At 42.5% G+C, this 20,371-nt stretch overlaps 1 protein-coding gene across 1 annotated transcript; it reads right to left on the bottom strand.

The window, feature by feature from the left end:
- Positions 1-383: 383 nt before the first annotated feature.
- On the bottom strand, positions 384-17,712 carry LOC135250095 (transmembrane protein 164-like). The gene is made up of 6 exons (XM_064326026.1): positions 16,515-17,712; positions 9,579-9,628; positions 7,839-7,905; positions 3,881-3,959; positions 1,858-1,958; positions 384-1,481 (listed from the first exon to the last, which is right to left on the bottom strand). Exons 1-6 carry the CDS (start codon positions 16,902-16,904, stop codon positions 1,275-1,277), a joined length of 894 nt encoding a protein of 297 aa, XP_064182096.1. The 5' UTR covers positions 16,905-17,712; the 3' UTR covers positions 384-1,274.
- Between the last annotated feature and the right edge of the window lie 2,659 nt (positions 17,713-20,371).

The raw sequence follows: 20,371 nt of genomic DNA, 5'->3' as shown, positions 1-20,371 counted from the left end.
GTAATTACATATACAAGATTGGTACAAGTACCATTGTAGCCTATGGCCTGTCAAATTTATTTTACTTCATTATACAATTTTGCATTCCTGGTTTAAATCTATTTCTCACCAATAACTTTTTTTTATTTTTTTAAAGAAGTTATATTAAACCGATTTTTACACTAATTTGAAGCCCATCACTTTGGGTTTTCACTGAAAAACTATTTGTTGTGGCATGTTTCCTTTTTAAAGTTTAAATTAAACCCCAATACATGTGTTTTTAAAAAAATCATCAGTCATATCTGTACTGATGTCATATGCATGTAATACTGCAGTTGGCCTGTGTGTGGCAGACAAGAACAAAGCTATTCAGTACTAACTTAAAAAAGTAAAGTGTACATACATAATGAACGGAACTTTTTTATTTTTGTGACAGCACAGTACAACTTCACTCACTAAAAGTACAAAAGGTTGAAACATCTGCATATTTCTCACATAGCATGCTCCCACTAAGAAAATGGCTTTCCCTTTTAAACCACAAGTACGGTACAGCCCTGGCTTTGTTGAGGTCTGCGCAGCGGGGTTGACATTCCCACCGCGATCTGTCTCCATCTGCGAGGTTTGCCCTCACGGTCCGTCTCCGGTTTCAGAGCCTTAAGGTCACGGTCCAGCAGAGTCACTCTGCTCCCTCATGGAATGGGAACACTTTGAGCCCGAGTGGGTGTCCTGCTGACACTGGCGGAGGTCAGAGGTCACCGGGGCACTTAAGAAAAGCCCAGTCAGCCATACCAGCAGGGAGAAAAATCCACAGCCCCCCTCCACTGCTTAAAAAAATGTCATAACAGTACACTTAAAAATATAAAAGCAATTTCACTCGATCACATGATGCACAACAAGACTTCATGTCGACTGCAAAAGCAGCTGTTGCATTTGGGCACAATGTGTGTGTGCGGACCGCTAACTGTAAACTGCTTGGTCTCAGCTGGCCCTTTCCATTGTCAGGTAAATGTATTTAAAGGAGGCTTCCTGAGAAAACTGAGTCATCGCCTGTGTTTTTCCATACCCGTTTTTTTTCCTTCCTCTTTTTAAAAACAAACTAACGAACGCAGCTCATGCTGAACACCCAAACCTCTGTACACTTTGAACATGGCAACTTCCCCTGCAGAGTCACACGTTTACTCGAACTGACCTGGAAACGAATAACAATTAAACAAAAAAAAAAAAAAAACAACAACAGCAAGTCCCAGTGACATCATCGAAAGTGCCAAGCCAGAGAGAACTTTCCGGAAGGCCGCTCAGTCTATCTTCTTGCTGCGCAGCCCAGCGGAGGCCAGAAGGCATCGGTACGTGGGGCCGGGGCAGTGGAAGAGCACGGTCAGCAGCTTGCCGTGTATCAGGGTCAGCAGGGTCTGGTGGCCCGTGGCCCACACCCGGTACCAGGGCCCGTAGAAGGGGTCCGACACAGCGGGGCACAGCATGTTGTTCAGGTTCACCTCCGTCACCTGAGAGACAGACGGGCAGAGAGGGCGGCAACACTGTGACTGACCGACGCCCAGTCTTTCTGGGAAACGGGAACATCGTTTGTAATTAATGGAGAAGCAATTAGGGTTTTCCGCTTCATGATTTACGCTCTGACTGCCTTTAATAGTGTCCTTTCCCTTTGTACAAATAATTCAGCGTACAGCGAGCGCTGCTTGTAATTACGGTGACATAACACAATTTGGAGGGAGTCCATAAACGAAATGCACAGATAATTCAGTTAATCGGGGCTAATGGATGTCACGTGATCAAAACCGCACTAATGCAGCAGCAGCAGCAGTTTGTTTCTCAGAGATGCATCCTTACTGACCGAGCGGCGCTCTGATATTCATGTCTTACCAGCCCGAGGATTTGCAGGAAGGTGAAATGATAGAAAAACAGGATCCCGCTGGACAGGACAGCCCACCAAACGTCTCCTAATGGCTCTGGTTTATACACTCCTGCGAGACGAGCAAGAGAGGCATTACAGCACAAACACACAGACAGAGTGTAGATTATCCTATACTGTTAAATACCTGCAGGATGTCCATGAAAAGAGCATTGACTCGTGTCGTTTATACATATGGTCATAACTTGGTTTCAAAATGGCAAGATATCAATATATCCAGTAAATACAGTTTTCTTAACCTTTATTTGACATGGTGACCAGAGGGAACGTAGTGATGTAGTAAGGGAATTCAAGGGATAGAATAGCCTCTTGGATATAGGGGATGCACTTGATCAGGACTCTGGGGTTAACGCCCCTACTCTTTCATGAAGTGCCATGGAATTGTTAATGACCACAGTAAGTCAGTTTGTCTCATCCAAAAGGACAAACCTACTGTAACTAAGTTACACGATCCAAATCAGTCATCAGTGGGTGTGCCTCCCTGTGATTAACATTTTACCAAATACCCTTGGATACAGAGCAACGGTAGCTTCTACACCACTGTCCGTTCCCTTCTGTTTTCCTCCACATGCAGAGAATGTGTGATTTCACTCCCAGGTAACTGAAAGTATTTTGGGGCCCTGCACGCGATGTGCCAAGGAGAGGAGAGAGATAATGCACGGCATTGTATGACTTCCTGTAAGGCCTCTGGTTAGAAAACAGGATGAAGTCATGCTCTTCTGCCTGCAGCTCAGAACAAAACCTCCATTGATCCCAGATGCTTCAAACTCCATTAATTATCTGTACACTTCAATGAAATGGTTTCATCTTCGCTAACGTTATTCCACTTTATCAAGGACTCAAAATCTACTGAATACTACTGCTGATAGTTAAAAAAGTGAAATAATAATTATTATTATTATGTCCTTGTCAAACAGAATGCCATAAATTTTATTATTAAATACGTTCGATTTTATGTCACCTAATAAGAATCACAGAGTACATGTGTATGTTTACCCTTTGAAATAGGCAGCATTCTGAAACTCTAAAACTGCCAGTGATGCAGGTCCTACTGTAGATGGCAGTCTCATGCCATATCAGATTTCACCGTACTGTGGCTCTCAGTTCTCCCCCTGCACGCTTTCATCACTCCTCTAACCACAGTTTCTTCATTCCTGTCTAAACCTCATTTTAATTCCATCAGCCCGGTCCCCACCCATCTTGGTCTCGAGCTCATTTCCTTTGTACGTCAGCGGCAGGCACCTGAACGCACAGGTACATGCAAATGCAGTCTCAGTACCCTCAGAACTCTTGTCAGATCTGTAGAGGTCCTGAGACTCTCTCTCTCCTTACCATCTGGGAACATCATTTACTGTGGCAGCGACAGACGCAGCCGGGACGTGCCAACTTAAACACCGTTCGGGGTCACAGAGGACGGTCCGCAACAACATATTTGTTTCACACCTCCTCCAGACGGCCAGCCACTCCCCTGTCTCTCGGCTCACGTCTTGAATCATCAGTTTAAATGACTGCCAGTGCCGACCTGCCTTTCAAAAAGTACTGGCTACAATTCAGATCATTACACTGCAGTTACGGGATAAAATTAGTCAAACCTCTGAGGTACACAAAGGTATTGGGAAGGGATGCTGTTCCAAACCAGCAGCAATTTTCAGTGACTTGATATCTTCAGCATCTTTTGAAAACATTTCAATTTAATTCTGGCCCTTACTGCTTGACTCTCTCATGCTGCATTCTTGAACTATGGTGCTAAAACATACCCCATTGTCTTCAACAGAATTAAAAGTCTTTTTTTTATCAAAGTGAAGTGCAGCTAATTTTTGGTTGATCGTTTTTCCTTAAGGGGCAACACCGAGCTTGGTAGTGGTTTCTTTTGGTCGACTGGTCAGTTTGTAACTCTAAGGCGCACATATCTGACCCTCCACAGTATACAAATATATTAAATCCATTTCAGTTCTTAAACTGGGGAATACCTACCACCTTTCCTGAAGAGGTAGATAGGGACCAGGTACAGCATGCAGTGCTGAATGTAGTACACTTCTTTTTCAAACGGAAGCTGTGAGAAGACAGGTGAACAGTGTTTATTCAGAAAGTATACAGACATGCTTTATACAGCTAATAACACTATCTTACAAATGGTCTTGTAGCACTTACAATGTATGTATTGGAGAAAGGACAAACTCCCTAATCTTTCATTTTCATCATGCTACAGTGTTATACATTAAAGCACATGCATGTTCTTACTGGGAAATGTCTAAATTACTTAACTGTACTATTATTAAGTTCCAGTAACCCACAGGAATGGCAGCTTCATGAGATTAAGTCTGAACACAGATAAAATAAGTCCTTGTTTCCTTTTACCCGGAGTGAACTTCATAGTTAATCTCGTACATGCATCCCCCCCCCCTTTCTTAAAGTTATGAGTTTCATGTTTGCTAAAAGTTAATGGTTAATGCGATGTATAGCTAATGCAAAGTTCAGTGCTGTCCTGAATCTTATGCAAGGTTTTTATGGTCTTCTCGGGCAAAAGCAGGACATGTTTCAGTGTGGAACGTTGGTTAATATTAAAGCAGTGTGCTAAATGTAACATTATAGCATTATTAGCTTCCGGTAATAAACATGTGGGAAATGGTGTGACCTGGCAGCGGCGTGGTGTTACAATGCATTAAAACCTCTTTGGCAGAGTGGAGGGTTTTGCTGATATGATCAGAACAGTGGAAACTGCCAGTTCTTTGGTTTTGTTACTATGTAGTACAACCCCTTCGGCACAGTTCAAGGGACTGGAGGGCACGAGGACAAGCCTGAATAATAACGAGTTATCGGTCGGTCTCCTGCACAACAATTTTCCTTTGATCTTATTTTTTAGAAAAAAAAGTTTTTCTTTAAATGTTTTCAGACACAAAGCAATTACCTTCTTTATTTTTCCAGCCAAAAATGTCAGCGGCTTATATTGTTATAATATCCCTGTATATTTTGAAAACAAGAAAACAAAACAAAACTATGAGTAACCTCTAGATTCCCACAAGACTTCCATCATGTATTGATCCATCACAAGCACTTTCCATTCAGATGAAATGGAACATTTAATATTTTCCAACATAAACTTATTTTAACTACACTGCATGATTATGATGGAGTTTCACTAGTACAAAGACCTTTTTCAGGGGGTAATTCATGACGTAGTGAAAAAACTGAGCACTGACCACTGCAGTTCAGATTGAGGACAGAGGTTTTTCTTCCTTTTCCAAATAAGCCCTTGGATGTGAGGCAGAGCATAACTATTTGCCCTAAAAAAAAATTCAGACCAATTTTTGAGTCAGCCAACGCCAGCGATTTCAAAGTAGACTTGTTTCCTTGTTCAGTTTCGGGCACAGCTATTCAGAGCATCTCCTGTGTCATTATTGGAGGCTTCTGGGCCTCAGCGAGGAGGCTGTGGATGTCCCAAATAAACCATTCCAATGGGCAATGTTCCACAGCCGTTTCCGTGGGCAATTCACAAAAATGGCACAGGCCACAATTAGGCTGTTCCACCCAAACATGGGGGCTCTAATGGACCGCTGTCGACTGAAAGTTCAGATCAATACAGCCTCTGATATACAATCAGAGTGAGGCACCAAGGGCACAGACACCCCCTGTCCACTGAACACCTATTTGCCAGGGGTTAGGCAAAGGGAGCCTGTGGTCTTTTGGTGCTTTGTCACCATTGCTGTGTGGGTGAGCTGCTTCTGAGCAGAAAGGGCTCAATGCAGTACGACCAATGACGTTATATCCCTCGGAGCAAGGATTCTGCCCGGCAACAAAAAAAGGGCAAGACTGGAGAAGGTTATGCCAAAACAATTCAATCATCTCCAACAAAGTGCAAGGATAACCCTGTTAGGAAAAGGGACCCCTGCTTTCAGACTGTCATATTCAATAACTGAAATGCTACAAAGGACTCAAACATTTTTCTTCTAGTGTTAGATGGCTGCTTGTGGTCATTGCAGTATAATTTTGAGAGATTATTGAATTTCATATCTTATTTGCTGTGGCCTTCTTCTAGCCTAAAGTTTTAAATCAAACTTAAATCAAAAAGTCCCATTTAAATCTTTACATGAATGGTAAGCTATGTTAATTGTTGAGGTCCATTACAGAAGCTTAGTTCTGCTGTTGTTTGGCATGTCTTGGACATGGCAACGAGCAAAGCCAAATATATAAAGTGGTATTCTAAACAACTGTCTTATTTGTGTGGAGCATGGTCATTTTAAAAAGAAACATAATAAAAAAAAAAGTATTTTTAAAAACTGCAATATTTCAAAGCCATTTCTTAGTTTTTCCAATTTATATAATGGCTTCTGGTAACCTAGTTAAAGAAAATCACATCTCATTTATACAGCATCAACAGGCTGTCCTACATATGTGTGTGTGTGTGTGTGTGTGTGTGTGTGTGTGTGTGAGATTGCAACAGAATGATCAAGACATACGTGTCCAGGAGACACAGCCACAAATGACTTGCTATCTGACAGTGTTGCCTAGCCCTAGGTTCCACATTCCATCACAATTTATTTTTAACCGTACCGACTAGCCAGGCAAATGAACGTGTGGACTGTTTGTGGCGGGGCTCGGTCCGGTGGAGGGGGGGCGGGGCAGAACTGGTTGAGTGGGCACAACCTGCCCCCGGGGAATCAGCCCAGGGCTTAAAGGTGCGGCTCTCTTCACGGTGTGCCCCCGAGACCTGAATCCACACACCGAGAGAACGACAGCGGTTCACTTCCTCGTTGTTACCTTACTTTATTATGTTTACCTAGAATCCAGGAGGGGAAAGAAGACGACTTGTTCACACGCCCTCGCTACCGGCAAGTGAAAACTGGAATTCCGGCCATCATCCCTGTGTACGGACATACTGTCCTCTCCTGGGGTGTCACCCGGCATGCGACGCGGCTGCGGTACACTCATTAGATTAAACTGCCATTTGATCTCTATTGTCTCACAGATCTACGCATGCACGCAGTCCACGTGAGTCACTGCTAAGTGAACAATGGAGGGGAATGTGGCATCCACCAGGAAACTCATTGCTTACTGGCAACGGCTCCACAACATCACTGTGATGGTATGAGAGCAACTGCTGGCAGGGCCTGTTGTTCTGCCACCATCAGTGTTGTGTGTTATGTACCCTACATGTGTGTGTTTGTATACAGAGCCCACCAAAATTATTCAAACCCTTGACAGAGAAGAGCACAGGCTGTATAAAATAAACTATACAGATAACAGAGTTATATTGTTTGCTTTGCAAACAGTGAAGTTATATAGCTTTATACTAATGCAATTGCTCAGAGAAAGATACTCTAACAGACAGTCTTTTCCAAGATATGTGCTCACACTGTTTTCAGTCCCCTGTGCACCCTTTCCTTCACAAGGATAGTATTGACTCTCACAACATGCAACTGCCTGGAACACTGCATTAATGTCATCATAGATTATGTGACTAATGGGTTATTTGAACCACACGCATAAGGCATCTTGGCCATCTTTAAAAATATGCGGCGTTCTGACATCTGTGAAAACACACTCACTGATGTGGATTAACTCCTCATATTTCCCTTCGAAACAGCTTAAAGGAGAAGCTTGTCATACTACATTTATATGTGGTGTGTGCTGATACCAGTGGCAGCAGTAAATCCATTCACAATCCATTCTCTTGGAATAATTATTAATGAGAAGTGTCATTGTAGAACAGACTGAAATGGCCCCTACCGAGTTATACTACTTCTTTTTTTTTTTTTTTTTTGCCTTAACCTACATCGCCTTGCACCTGGCCTAAGCTGTCAAAATAATGGACAGCTTTGTCAGTTATTTTAGACGTTGGCAGATAACTGGTGGAGTAGCATTGTGGAGGTATACAAGCCGGGGGGAGGGGGAGGGGTTGCATTGTGCGGTTATGACGTGACGCGACACTCACCAGCCTGGTGTTGACAACAGGAAACAGGAGGGCTAACAGCGCGCCATTCAGCATGTGGACCTGGAGCCTGGAAAGATGAAAGACAAAATGGAGATTCAACACCAAAGCTAGGGTTCCTCAGATGGACAGAACCTCGCCGCTACTACAACAGGTACCTGACCTCACCTCTACAGTGCTGAAGAAACCATATCAACCACCTCCCTACTGAATACATTTCCCAGGACGCAACTGGGCTGAATGTTCACTTTAAGGAAGCCGATGCTGTTGTTAAAAATTCATCCATAAAAGATTATGAAGCACAATAGCTCCTGTAATTTACAAATAAAATACAGCTCCTGAAAATAAAATTGCATGGTTTATGATAACACTGAGGGAGTGGTAACACAACAGGGTAGCACTGTTGCCTCACAGAAAGAAGGTGCAGGTTTTGAATCCCAGCTGAAGCCTTTCTGTGTGGAGTTTGCATGTTCTCCCCCGTGTCTGTGTGGGTTTCTTCCAGGTACTCCAGTCCCCCCACAGTCCAAAGACATGCAGATTAGGAATGAATGGTGAGTGTGTGAGTGAATGGCCTGTGTGCCCTACGATGGACTGGAGACCTTTGGTCCAGTGAGTGCTGGGATAGGCTCTAGCACCCCCCAATGGGTTAGATAATGGATGAATGGGTGATAACATTATGAAACCCATCTCCATTCACAGGCAGTATTTAAACTACACTGTTTTCTGGCTAATCCCTAACATTTCAACAAACATCTTGATAAAGACGTATAATGTCCATCCATCCGACTGAACTCTCCCATTCAATGGGCAATGTGAGCCACCCCACATGCAGCACTGGCATGGTTCAGATTTGACACGAGGCTGTGAGGCTTATCCATGCACCTCAGAGTGGTGCCATCCCACAGCCAGTACATTTTTATTTCATATTTTAAGACAAATTTAGCCCAGGTTTCCCCTGGCTTTGTATACCCATGATCACAGACGCACAAAGAAAGTGGCAAAACACCCACCACTTTATCCACATATGTACATCTGCAAACCATTCTACCATTCAAAGTGTGTTACCAATATCATATATCATCGTATCATGTCATAGGACATCATTAGCAAAACCATCGTTCTGGAAACATGTTTGGAGTTGGAATTACCTCAGATTACATCCTGTTCACGTATGAACTCTTTGGCACAGGACAGCTTTCCATGACTACATTCCAGCTGGCCTACACGTTGGCGTTTCCAAAAGCGGGTTAGGCCTAATCCATTTATCTCTCACACAAAGCGGTGAGGTCAGTCTCCAAATCTAGTGAGTGTCACTCAACCCCGACGCCTCTTGCAGTTGGAAAGTGAAGTTGACACAACAGGTTTCAGACTCAAGAAACAGTCTGATGCTAGCCTTAGCTATTAAAGGCTTCTTTAATCAGGCCTACGGCCTACACATAAAATACAATAAACACTAGGTACTTCGGCCCTTAAAACACTGATACATTCTGATACACCGGTTTTCTGTCATGAAGGCCTTAAATACATCCTGAAACAGGTCAACAGCTAGAAAACATTAACGGAACATGACTGAGACAGACTGCACATACACTGCATTGCATTTGGCCTTTGTAAAGGTGTCCAGATTAGCCGAGCACATCTGTTACTTTGAAAAGGAAAAGTGTGAGCAATCACATTTTGCTGGAGGAACTTGTGAATTGCACCGTTCCATGAAGTGGGGGTGTGCACAATGGAGTTACTCACCGAAAGAGAACCAGCGCTGTTTTGCTTGGAGGGCATGCCAGTAAAAAGATCTGTAGAGATAAAAAACGAGAGAAAACTCAACTCAGGCAATATTACCATGGCTTCTTACTAAGTATGAAGCTGTGAACTTCAACACACCGAACTTGGTCTGGACTATGCAACTGCATACTCAATACTGGTGCACTAGCACTTCCTGTTAACGGCTGTAGTCAAAGAAAACAGCCATATCAGCTGATATTCAAGTGGCTTCACTAATTTGTTCCAGGTTGAGATGACTGAGAGATAAGAACCAATCCAGCTGAGGCTAGCGCTCACATTCACATTACTTTAAGGACCAATAAGCAAGTCCCCTGTCACTCTTGAGGACAGTGTAAAAACCCAATGACCCAAAAAGGCAAAATTCAAATAAGAAGCAAAACGGAACCGACACAATTACATCAGCGCAGATGTCCATCGCAACTGAAGCAGTTACCAGCTCCACCGCCAAAGTTGCCACACATATGGTCAGGGAGAATAATGGTTGTGCTGTAGCACTTCAATGTGACACCAGCTTTGTCATGGCTTCCAAGAGGCCCCATAGCAGGAGACGGGTCTAAAAGAAAGAGACTGTCCAACTGTCCTGAAAGTAGTGGCAAGATAAATAGAAAGACTAATGATGACTATATGCAAATAAAACCATTTTCTGGGCTGAGTGAGCAACATGAACAATTTAACCTGATGAAGATCCACACAAGATCGAAACGTTGGTGTTGAGTAAAGGTGTGTATTGAGTTTCAGTGTGCAGGCTTCACTGAATCGCTCAAGAGACGTAAAAAAGCCACATGCTAATTTATCTTGTGCTCACAACCAGAATTTCTTCAGTCTTGTAACAAGCCACTTAGTTCTCAGTTTGTTAATATGGACTGAGTAAAAAAAAAAAATAAATAAAAAATAAAAACATCTAATCTATATTTCTGATAGCTGTTTATTTTCTTTAAGAAAACACTGAGGGGCCAGTTGACGATAAGGATAAAAGAGGACAGAAGTAACCTAGGCTGGCAGTTAAGAAACATGTCATATTACATTCAGGCATTAAGCAGATGCTCTTATCCAGAGGACCTTACATAGGCTATATTTTTATATGACATCCATTCATACAGCTGGATTTTACTGATGCAATTCAGCTTTAGTGCCTCGCTCAGGGGCACAAGCAGGGATGAGTTACAGGCCCAGTTCCCCAACCATTAATCTACACCGCCCTCCGCGCTGAATGTATCCATCAGGTACGCGTAACAGGAGAAAGAGCCTCCAGGCTGGAGCGTGCGCTTAACCTGATGATCGAGTGCTAAGGTTTAGCGCAACAGCTGCAATAAAACAGGAAAATTGACAACAGATGAAGCTGTCAAAATGGGGGAAAAATCACTAAATAAACCCACTCGGCGAAGCAAACTGCTTCCTCTAAATCTCCTTGTGAGGACTGGGAAAACAAATTTCAAAAACAATTTTACACAGACAAGTGAGAGAAGGAGTTCTTTTTTTATGAATGGTAGGTTATCCTGTATAAAGAATACAATTCGCAACACATAAATCATATATTATTTTGTCAAACTTTATCAACAGCCTTTATTAATCATAATTACTATAGGCTGTTAATGAATCATAATTAATCATAACTTTTAGGGGTAATTTACCATGACTGATTACAAAATTATACACAAACCAGAACCATTACAAGCATGTGATAATTTATTGTCCAGATTTCCAAAACAAATAAGTTCAAAAACAAATTTTAGATTTTCAGAGAGGACATTTTATTCTCACCAGCCCACTAACCTACCTGGTGGTAAACAGCCACCTAAAGTGCCATACTGGTCAGTTCACACAGTAAACACAGTAAAGTGTGTGCAAGAACGCCAGGTCAAACCAAGATCAAGTACGGAGCTGCACTTCTCTTGTATTTTGGCACAATCTCTAAAGTTAACAGGATGTCACTCCATCGTCCAAAGTGTGCATATCTATAACAAACTCATAATTTGTATACGGTCTCCTACATGAGCCATTCTTTTTAAAATGGATATAGAAGTTAGTGTGCACACAGACTTCTATCCTGACAAGTCAGGGCTCAGACTTCGGCATTTCCTGCTCCATCTTGCGCATGGCCTGAAGGGAACTCCATCTCCCAGTGTGAATGGAGCAGGCAGATGGGATCTTCCAGGAGAGAGACCCAAGCCCTTAATTAGACAAAATGGTTCCCTCTCTCTCACTCACTCGACATCTACACAACCTTGTAGATGGAATGAGCAGAGCTTAGCCATATCCCTGGACAACCAGTTAAAAGCACACAGAGTAGAGGACCAGAGATCTCAGTGTGCTTCTCTTTTCTCAAAGGGCCTTCAAACTGGTGGATATCTAGTTGTTAGACTATAGAGAGGGACAGTATGTCTTCATGTCAGGTTATTTGCTTTTAGTAAGTTTCCACTGTTTGTCAGAGACTAGCTGATCACCAGCTTATGTCTGTTTCCTTCTCTCTCTCTCCACTTCCCGAACAGCAGAAATAACTCCTGGACTGTTAATAAACACTTGGTCCATTGTATGTAAAAAAAAAAATACAGCGTGTTCAGGGGAAAAGCATTTATTACCTCTGTGAAGAAACACCAGAACAAAAACCTATTCAGAGTATCAGGCTCCAGGATGGCCTGGCCACACCACACCACACCACACCACAGGGTTCCCAATGCCATTTGCAGCTTTGCAATAAAATAAAAAGAACAATGTGTGACTTTCAATTGAAAATTCCTCTGCCAGTAATAAGGGTGTAATGGTGCAAGGGTGTGAACGGAACCGTTCGATTTGGGACTTTTGGCTCAGCATGTGCTGCAAACCAAGTAATTACAATCTGCCTTTAACGCATGTGCAGTGTTAATGTGCCTTATTTCGTTCAGCAAGAAATTATGGCCAGTTAGCGACCGTTTACATTTTCATAAATCTAAATTAAAAGCAATTTTATATTTTGGATTTTATTTTTTTCTGCTGCACCACAAGTGCAGCTAAAATTAAGGGTGGCTATTTACTGAACCAAGGGTTTCAGGGTTACAACCCTATAAGTAATGGCAGTTGACCACAAAATTGGGTGATTCATCGTCTAGTCAGAACCAGCATCTTCAATCCCAGCTGGGTGAAGCAGTCATGACTGTTGTGGGGAAAGTGGGCTTTACAGTTTGAATTGGAGAAGAGAAGAAGTGTTTTCTCATGATTTCTCATGACTCTGTGGTTGTGCATTTGATCCATCTTGGCTTGTGGCTTCCTCTCTTTTTTTTTTTTTTTTTGTTGCACCAAAGATAGAAGTTGAGCAAATTCTCTGGTAAGGTCCGTCTAACCGTCTCTCTTTCTAACTGGTAATAAACCTACATTTGCAAGTGAGTGTATGATAAATATTTTTGTTTCCAATGGCAATATCTTGTTTGTGTATTTAATCTGATAGAGTTGTTTTTGACTTTTAGGTCGTTTCCACCCATTTCCTGTTGATTAATCTTCAGAATTATTATCTGTAAACCTGCACGTCACTTTAGCATCTTCCGTTGCTCATTCTCTTGGGTAATTTTTTAAGTCCAAACAGTCTGCTAAAAGGGTACAATTAATAGTAGATTCGGTTGGTTTCAGACCTACCACACCCTGAATTCTGACTCAGAAATACTTGCCCAACACTGCTGCCACTGAAATGGTGTGCACAGCCTGGCTCCGGAAGCCAGTGTAAGTGGCACCGAGCCATGCATGTCTCTAACCCTGCAAAGAATAACACGGTGCTGGTCTGAACATTTCCTGCGTGGGCAGCTCGGTTCAGAGTGACCCTGACCCCGGGAGAGGTCATCGGCCCACGGGAAGGCAGTTAATTCCCGGTGCATCCGCTGCCCTTCTTCAGGTGTACCGGTACACAAGCGCTTCCTCCAAAAAACACTGTGAAAGCACAGGGCGTAAAGGTCACCTCCAAACAGACACCAGGAAACCCGAGAAGGGCCTCAGCGAACAGATACAGACGGCAGGAGTTACAGCAGAATTCGACCTGAACAAGCAAAAGACAAGACGACGGCAAACCGAAAAAGCTAACAGAAATCAACTCAACCAACAGCCAAACTCATACCCTCTCCGTGTATTTCAAAGGGGAGTGTTTACCTTGCATGGTGTGTTTGTAATGGACTAAGTTCAATGACAACCCTCCGCAGAAGCACTATCTCTTGCCCTCTGGGGGTGAAGCAACTTATTTACAGTAGCCAAAACAGAAACGTGAGACACGCTACACAAATCATTGTTGTTGTTTTCCATTAGAATTAATTTCAGACAGCATGTGTATATTGAGTTTTGCCATCAACATCGCCATCCTCATTCCATTTTTCCATACAGGCATTTCTGACACAAGCTGCATCTGGAAGGCAATTCGGGCTGTATGGTCTGATTTGGCAAGCCAATCAACCAAACAAAAATTTCAGTTGTCCATTACAATTAGGCCTAATTCTAATTCTTCACGTGATTTCACATGTGTATTTTATGGAAAGAAATATAACCAGCACCGTTTCTGCACTTTTTTTTTTGTTCTGTTTTAAAGATAAAGTACAGGAACACCGATGATTCAATCATCCAGTTTTGGTGGTCATACACCCACTGTAGCCTCATCGTCCTGTTCTTAGCTGACAGGATTGGAACCCAGTGTGGGCTTCTGCTGCTGCAGCACATCCATTTTAAGGTTCAATGCGCTGGGCATTCAGAGATGCCCCTCTGCACACCACTCTTGTAAACAGCTATTATTCGAGCATTTGTGGCCTTTCAGTTAGCTTGAATGAGTCTGCCCATTCTCCTCTGAATTATTCTCATTATCAAAGGTGTTTCGGCCTACAGAACTGGATCGCACCACAAACAGCAGAGACCACAGTGCCTGAAAATCTCAGGAGGGGGCGGTTTTGGAGATGCTGGAACAACCACGTCTGCCACCAACAATCATTCCAAGTTGTTTAGATAATGCATCTTACCCATTCTAATGTTTGGTTGCGAAACTAAGCCTTTTCACCCTGTCTGCATGTTTTATAAATTGGGTTTTAGCCACATAATTTGCTGTTTGGAGGAGCAGGCTATTTGCATTAACAAGCAGGTGTACCTAATAAAATGACCACTGAGTGTACATCCATAATGTCTGTATCAATGCTTACCACTACCTCTGGAGAGTTTGACATACGCGTCTTGGCCACAGAGTCAAATTGATTATATATGACGACACTTCTGCCTTGTAACCTGGAAAGTTGTCCCTCAGGGAGGTCACAGACGACCTCTCTACGGGTGCTATGGGAACCACAGCTGGGCCACACGCAGCCAATTAAAAACACCTTCTTACCTCAAGTCTGAGCAGGTAGCTCTCTCCAGGTATATCATTAATGATCTTGCATCTCTGACTCACCCTGATGATCAGGGAATTGTGTATTGAGTCAATTGAAGAATATAATGACATGATTGCGCTAATGTCCACTTTGCACATGTGCAATCTAATGCTGCACAGGGTATGAGGTAATGGAAATTAAGTGATCGGTGCCCTGAAAGGTTACAACATAGACAGCTTTAAAAGCGTATTAGCCACAAAGAACTCTGTACTGTGCCTTAATGTTTTTCATTTGAGGCAGTTAGGTTTTGCGTTTCGTACCATTTAATTTTGTGTTAATACTGAAATGCAGGTAGTTCAAAATAATGGAAACGCAACAACGTTCCAACAGTGAAGGGTTCTGGCGGTTCGGTAATGGTGTGGATACTTTTTCCCCTGCATGGTGTGGATGCACTCATACCCTTAGAAAGCGAGGTCAATGTCAATTCTTACCTAATGGTACTGACCGATCCTTAATGTTAAGGCATATCTTTTCTGCAGAGCTGTGGTCTCTCAAGACTACGACACGCCCATCCATAGACCACGAGAAGTCTCCAAAGGCTTGAGGAACATGATACTGATGTTATACATACGCCGTGGCCTCCTTAGTCACCAGATCTGAGACCAAGCAAGCGCTTATAGCATATTCTGGAACAATGCCCGAGACGGTATTTTCCATTTCCATCTATTTAGAGTAATCTGATTTACTTTCAAATGGGAGAGTGAGGTCATATTCCTCCTGCAGCATTCCAGATGATTTCCTCCACGCCGCTATACAGTGCATGCAGCCATACTGGCCACACATAAATTTACCCAAATAATAATCTTACAGACCTGCATTGGCTGGGCAACATATTTACATGCAACACAATCAAATAAAAATCTGTTAGTCAATCAATGTGCAATGTACAACTGCGCTACTCACAGGAACTCTTCAGGTATTTTTCACACAAACGTTCCATTTCAACAGTGAGCAGCTTCTGCTGGATAAATTTACCGTTTCAACTAGCCTACCACCAGCCCGTCCACCAAGGCTGCTGGGCTACAGTTAGCCTACATTGTAATTGCTGCATGTACATTAACATTGCCCGAAGGCCCCAGTATAGTAAAGCAAGCTGACCTCTGGACACTCAATAGGCTATCCAGTCATCACAGAAAATGTCACATTCAATATCTGTCAGGGTGGACATACAGCCCAGTTGTATCATCCTTCGACTGATTCACTGTGAGAACACTAAGAGAGATGGGTTGTTGTTTTTTTTTTACAATAAGTTAAAGATTGCCTTTTTTGTTCAGTGAACAGCACACAAAGAATTGTGTATTTTACACAAATAATCTCTAGCTAAGCATGGACACAGATTCTGCTCAAACAGCAGTTATTTTTTGTGCAATGCTGCTCATCCAACTCATCCAATGATTAGGCTAAGGCAGACGATGCTTTTACATTTACTCCCCAATGCAGATGTGAAAAGTAGACTTGCATAAAGAATGTCAGTACTGGGAATTATTTTAATAAAAATCACTATAACGCTACGTGACGAAATGCTCTCTCGTACCTGCATCATGGTGACCACGTGACATGGGTTCAGGAGGTATATCACGGTCTTCGTTGCAAACTTGAACCCGACCTCCACTCCAAACGTCAAGCACAACGCCGCAAGCAACAGGTTCTTTCCAAAGCTATCTTCCTTTGTCTTCTCGCTCTCTTTTGCAATTCTGTCCAGTTCTTTCGAAATTCTGATCTTCCGTAGTGCTAGAACAATCTCTATGACGGATAATAGAATAATGAAAAAGCTCTCTCCAATTCGTTGTTTTGTTCTAAGAAAGCCCGCACATTCCGGACCCCCATTACCCTCAAACTTCGGGTCAACCCCACCGTAGATCCAGTCTAAAAAACTATAAATATTACGAGACATGTTCTTCTTCTTGTACTGGTCTATATGCATACAAAACGGGAAGTTGGGTAGTACACCAACTTCTATTCGAAATATCAACCGTCACTTTGGCAGAAAAATGTCTTCATAACAGAGTGAAAGGCTTAAGGTGAATTAAACAGTCCAGACTGGCGATGCATGGGCTTGTAGTACTACTATACCATGACTAGCAATGAGAAAGCACCAAAAAGCACGAACTCGCTCGCAAAAGGTACTGACGGGGCAACCAGGAAGAGGGCGGCGTATACAAGACAAACTAGTCAAAAAGGTTCGGAAGAGTGTGAGAAAATGACGGTTTTATAGGTCCTGCATATCCTATAATCAGATAGCTACCAAGTAATAATTGTGTCACCGAGACAACAGATATCCAACTGATTATAGATAGCAATAGTAACAAACAATTATTGATTACCAAGTATCTAACGTTACCCGAAATATCACCGTCTGGCGTTTTGCAGATATGGCACCAGTAAAGAGGATCCAAAAATAAAGGTGTAATTCCGAAACCCGTCGGGGCTCCTGAAATGACCTGAGTTTCATTCTTGAAAAGTATAAGAAAAGGCCCTGCGTTCGAGAGGCTTTACGCCAGGCAGCATCGTGTTGAGACCGTTGTACTTGTAATTACAGGTCGTTAGCTTAGAGCTGTAGCTAGCATTTCAGATCTCCGCAAGCGCGCCTTCTGGCCGGTAGACGGCGAGTAGCCAACCGGCTATTTCGCAAGTCCATGTGCTCTGTTGATATTATCACTCGGCCATCTTTGGCTAACGTACAGAGTCTTCGCAGACGCAGCGTGTTGTCCAGTGAAACAGAATGGATTTGTAACTAATTTGCCTCATCCATATTCACGAGCATCTCCGTGACGTGGCTAAGAAATATATCCTATTGGATAGTACAGGTAATGAACCCGCCTACAAGATCAGCTTTGTTTTCATTAACCCTATGAGTACTGCAGAGAATGTAGGCCTTAATGCGATGGGTCAGGGTAATTTAACCGTCACTTTGAGTAAAGACAGTTCAATTGTTGTCAATGTATTTAACGTATTACGTAAGTCAAAAATAACGTACTAATCTTTGTAAAATAAAAGTATGTGAATGTACAGTCTAAACATGTATATTTGTATGCACTGTAAATATGTATATTTTGTCTGATGATTTGGCCCACATGTAATATATTATGATTTGGTCACATATGATTAATCAGAGTATTTATATCAGCCACAAACCGAGTGTTATGCGACAAAGAACGTGGGGGTTCATATGGTTCATTTAGATGGAAGTTTGCCTGACCTTGATTGAAGTTTGTCTGCATTCAGAATCCTTTTCTGAACTTCAACTGCAGTATGGTCCAGTATTATACATTCAATTTCAGACTGAGACTCGTGGCTGAATGTCTTAGAAGTTATCAGGAGGAAATTTTGGCATGCAGTTTCAGGTATGTCACCTGTAAGCACTACTCGGTTGTCCTGACAGCTACAGTAGACGGGAAGCAATCCATTAGGTAAAGCAATGTTAGACTATATTGAAGAGAAGACAGCTATCCACATGACTGCTCCTTATCTATTCCAACATATGCACAGTTACTGAGACAGCTCAGTGAATTAATCTTTGTGCTGCAGGGAGGGGGATGTGGTTCTGTGGAAGCCTAAGATAAAAGTCTGGCCGTTCACAAGAGGGGTGGTAAAACCCTGGTCTGCACTTAAAACTTTTCTTCAGTGTTCAAAAAATCCACTGGAAAAGAGTATCCTCAAGATTTGTCATCACATAGCCAGTGACTGTTGTACGTTGTTATTGTTCAGCATAAATGTGCATGCTTGTAACTGCACAAGTTTAATGTGCTACTGCTAAAGCTTTGAAAGCAGGAAATGTGATGTTAATCACCTCACCATGGCTGATGGTTATTGCGTGTGGCGAGCATGTCATCTGAGCCTCTTAGCCAGTCAGATTGCAGATATGTTACTCGATGGTGGTTTCTTATCTTGAAACACGGCTTCAGCACAGTGTAAATGCCTTTCACCCGGGCAAAGAGATGAAGAGAGTGCACGGGAGATCTGACAGCCGGAAATAGTGCCGCGAGGGATGGAGGGTGGTGCTGTTAGGGGTGGTGAGCGGTGAAGATGGCTGTGCTGTCCACTCCCATCATTAGCCTGGGATGCTTTGATAGCACCAACCGCTGAGAAGAATTCCGTATGCAGCTGGACAGTAGCAATCAGTGGTTGGCTAAGTGCAGGCTAAGCTTGTGAGCACCATTGTAAGCGGTGACTCTGGTACTGGCCCACCTGACAGAGGGGCTACATTCATAGTGGCCCTGGTGTGGAACTTCAGCTTCACTGGTGTTGGGTACTGCGCTGGCACCAACTGGCTCCCAGTAGCTACAGTGCCCTCTTGCAGAGCACGCTGTTATTAAGCTATGCTTGTACTGTGTGCAGTACTGTGTTAGTGCAGTGTGTGGTCAGCTGCCACTTCTGCGTTGCAGGCAGTTTAATGCTTTCAGACAATAAACCATTCTGTATGGGCCAAACACATTTTTCATATGTCTATATACAAAAAGTTATTTGCACACATGAGTGATCATGGGGCATATTTGAATTTGTTTTATTCAATTGTGGTTATGATTAGGTTTGGACAAGGTTCGTGTGTTGAGAGTGAAGATTTTTTACCAGTGATTGGTTTCCCTGACTTTGCTCATTGCTGCTAAAGGTAACAGGTCCATCTAGTGGTAATTAGTAGAAATGACTTACAAGGTGTGGTTTTTCTCAGTAAATAAGCATGGTGCTGAAATTTAAAAGTGAAAGCGTTCTTTGTAAAGTGAATATCCCAGGGGGCAGCATGTTCCCAGAATGATAAAAGTATACATAATTAATATGAAAGCCATTTTATTGACCCAACACTGTCTTGACTGGAGCTCGTCTTAAAAAAATGGTCCTGCACTTTCAGAAACAGCGGAACCAACAACTTAAGCAGATCTGATCCCTCATAATACCACTCTCATCACCTGCTAATTTTTGTGCTTCTCGTCAGTATACTTTACCACATCACACTGTGTACACATATGCCTGTGTGCACATATTGCCCTCGTTTACTTTTTCTCATATTTCACAAAACTTATAAAGGACAGGAAGGAAGAAGACCAGGGTAGAGGATGAGTAAGCAAGCAGCACAGAGATGCTGAGGAAATGGGACATCCTATACACGCTTGCATCACCTGTCATTGGACCTCTAGCGATATTATATTATTGACTAAATTCTTATTCAGTTATACTAAAAATTCTATTTTTTTTCCGGTATTTGTGCTGAGTTCTTAACAGTACAGGAAACATTATTAATATATTATGTCTGCTTTGGTACATTGGTACATTTCATTACTTGTAAAATGACAGCTGTCTTTTAAATATGTCATAAAAAATCCATATTATTAACATGTATTGCTAAATTCCTTTAGGTAATACTGCAAGTTCTGGGTAATATATGTGCCAAGGAGC

Source organism: Anguilla rostrata, chromosome 3 (genome assembly GCF_018555375.3).
Source record: "Anguilla rostrata isolate EN2019 chromosome 3, ASM1855537v3, whole genome shotgun sequence".
NCBI classification, from domain to species: Eukaryota; Metazoa; Chordata; class Actinopteri; order Anguilliformes; family Anguillidae; genus Anguilla; species Anguilla rostrata.
Note: the sequence above shows the minus strand (reverse complement) of the source record. Positions and strands in the feature narration are given on the sequence as shown.

What these genes read in the sequence shown, in the direction of transcription:
- LOC135250095 (XM_064326026.1), bottom strand. Translation starts at nt 16,904, where the DNA reads ATGCATATAGACCAGTACAAGAAGAAGAACATGTCTCGTAATATTTAT. An exon ending in CTACCTCTTCAGGAAAGGTG is followed by an intron (nt 1,959 to 3,880) that starts GTAGGTATTCCC and finishes CTCGTCTCGCAG; the next exon opens with GAGTGTATAAACCAGAGCCA. An exon ending in TCCTGCAAATCCTCGGGCTG is followed by an intron (nt 1,482 to 1,857) that starts GTAAGACATGAA and finishes TCTGTCTCTCAG; the next exon opens with GTGACGGAGGTGAACCTGAA.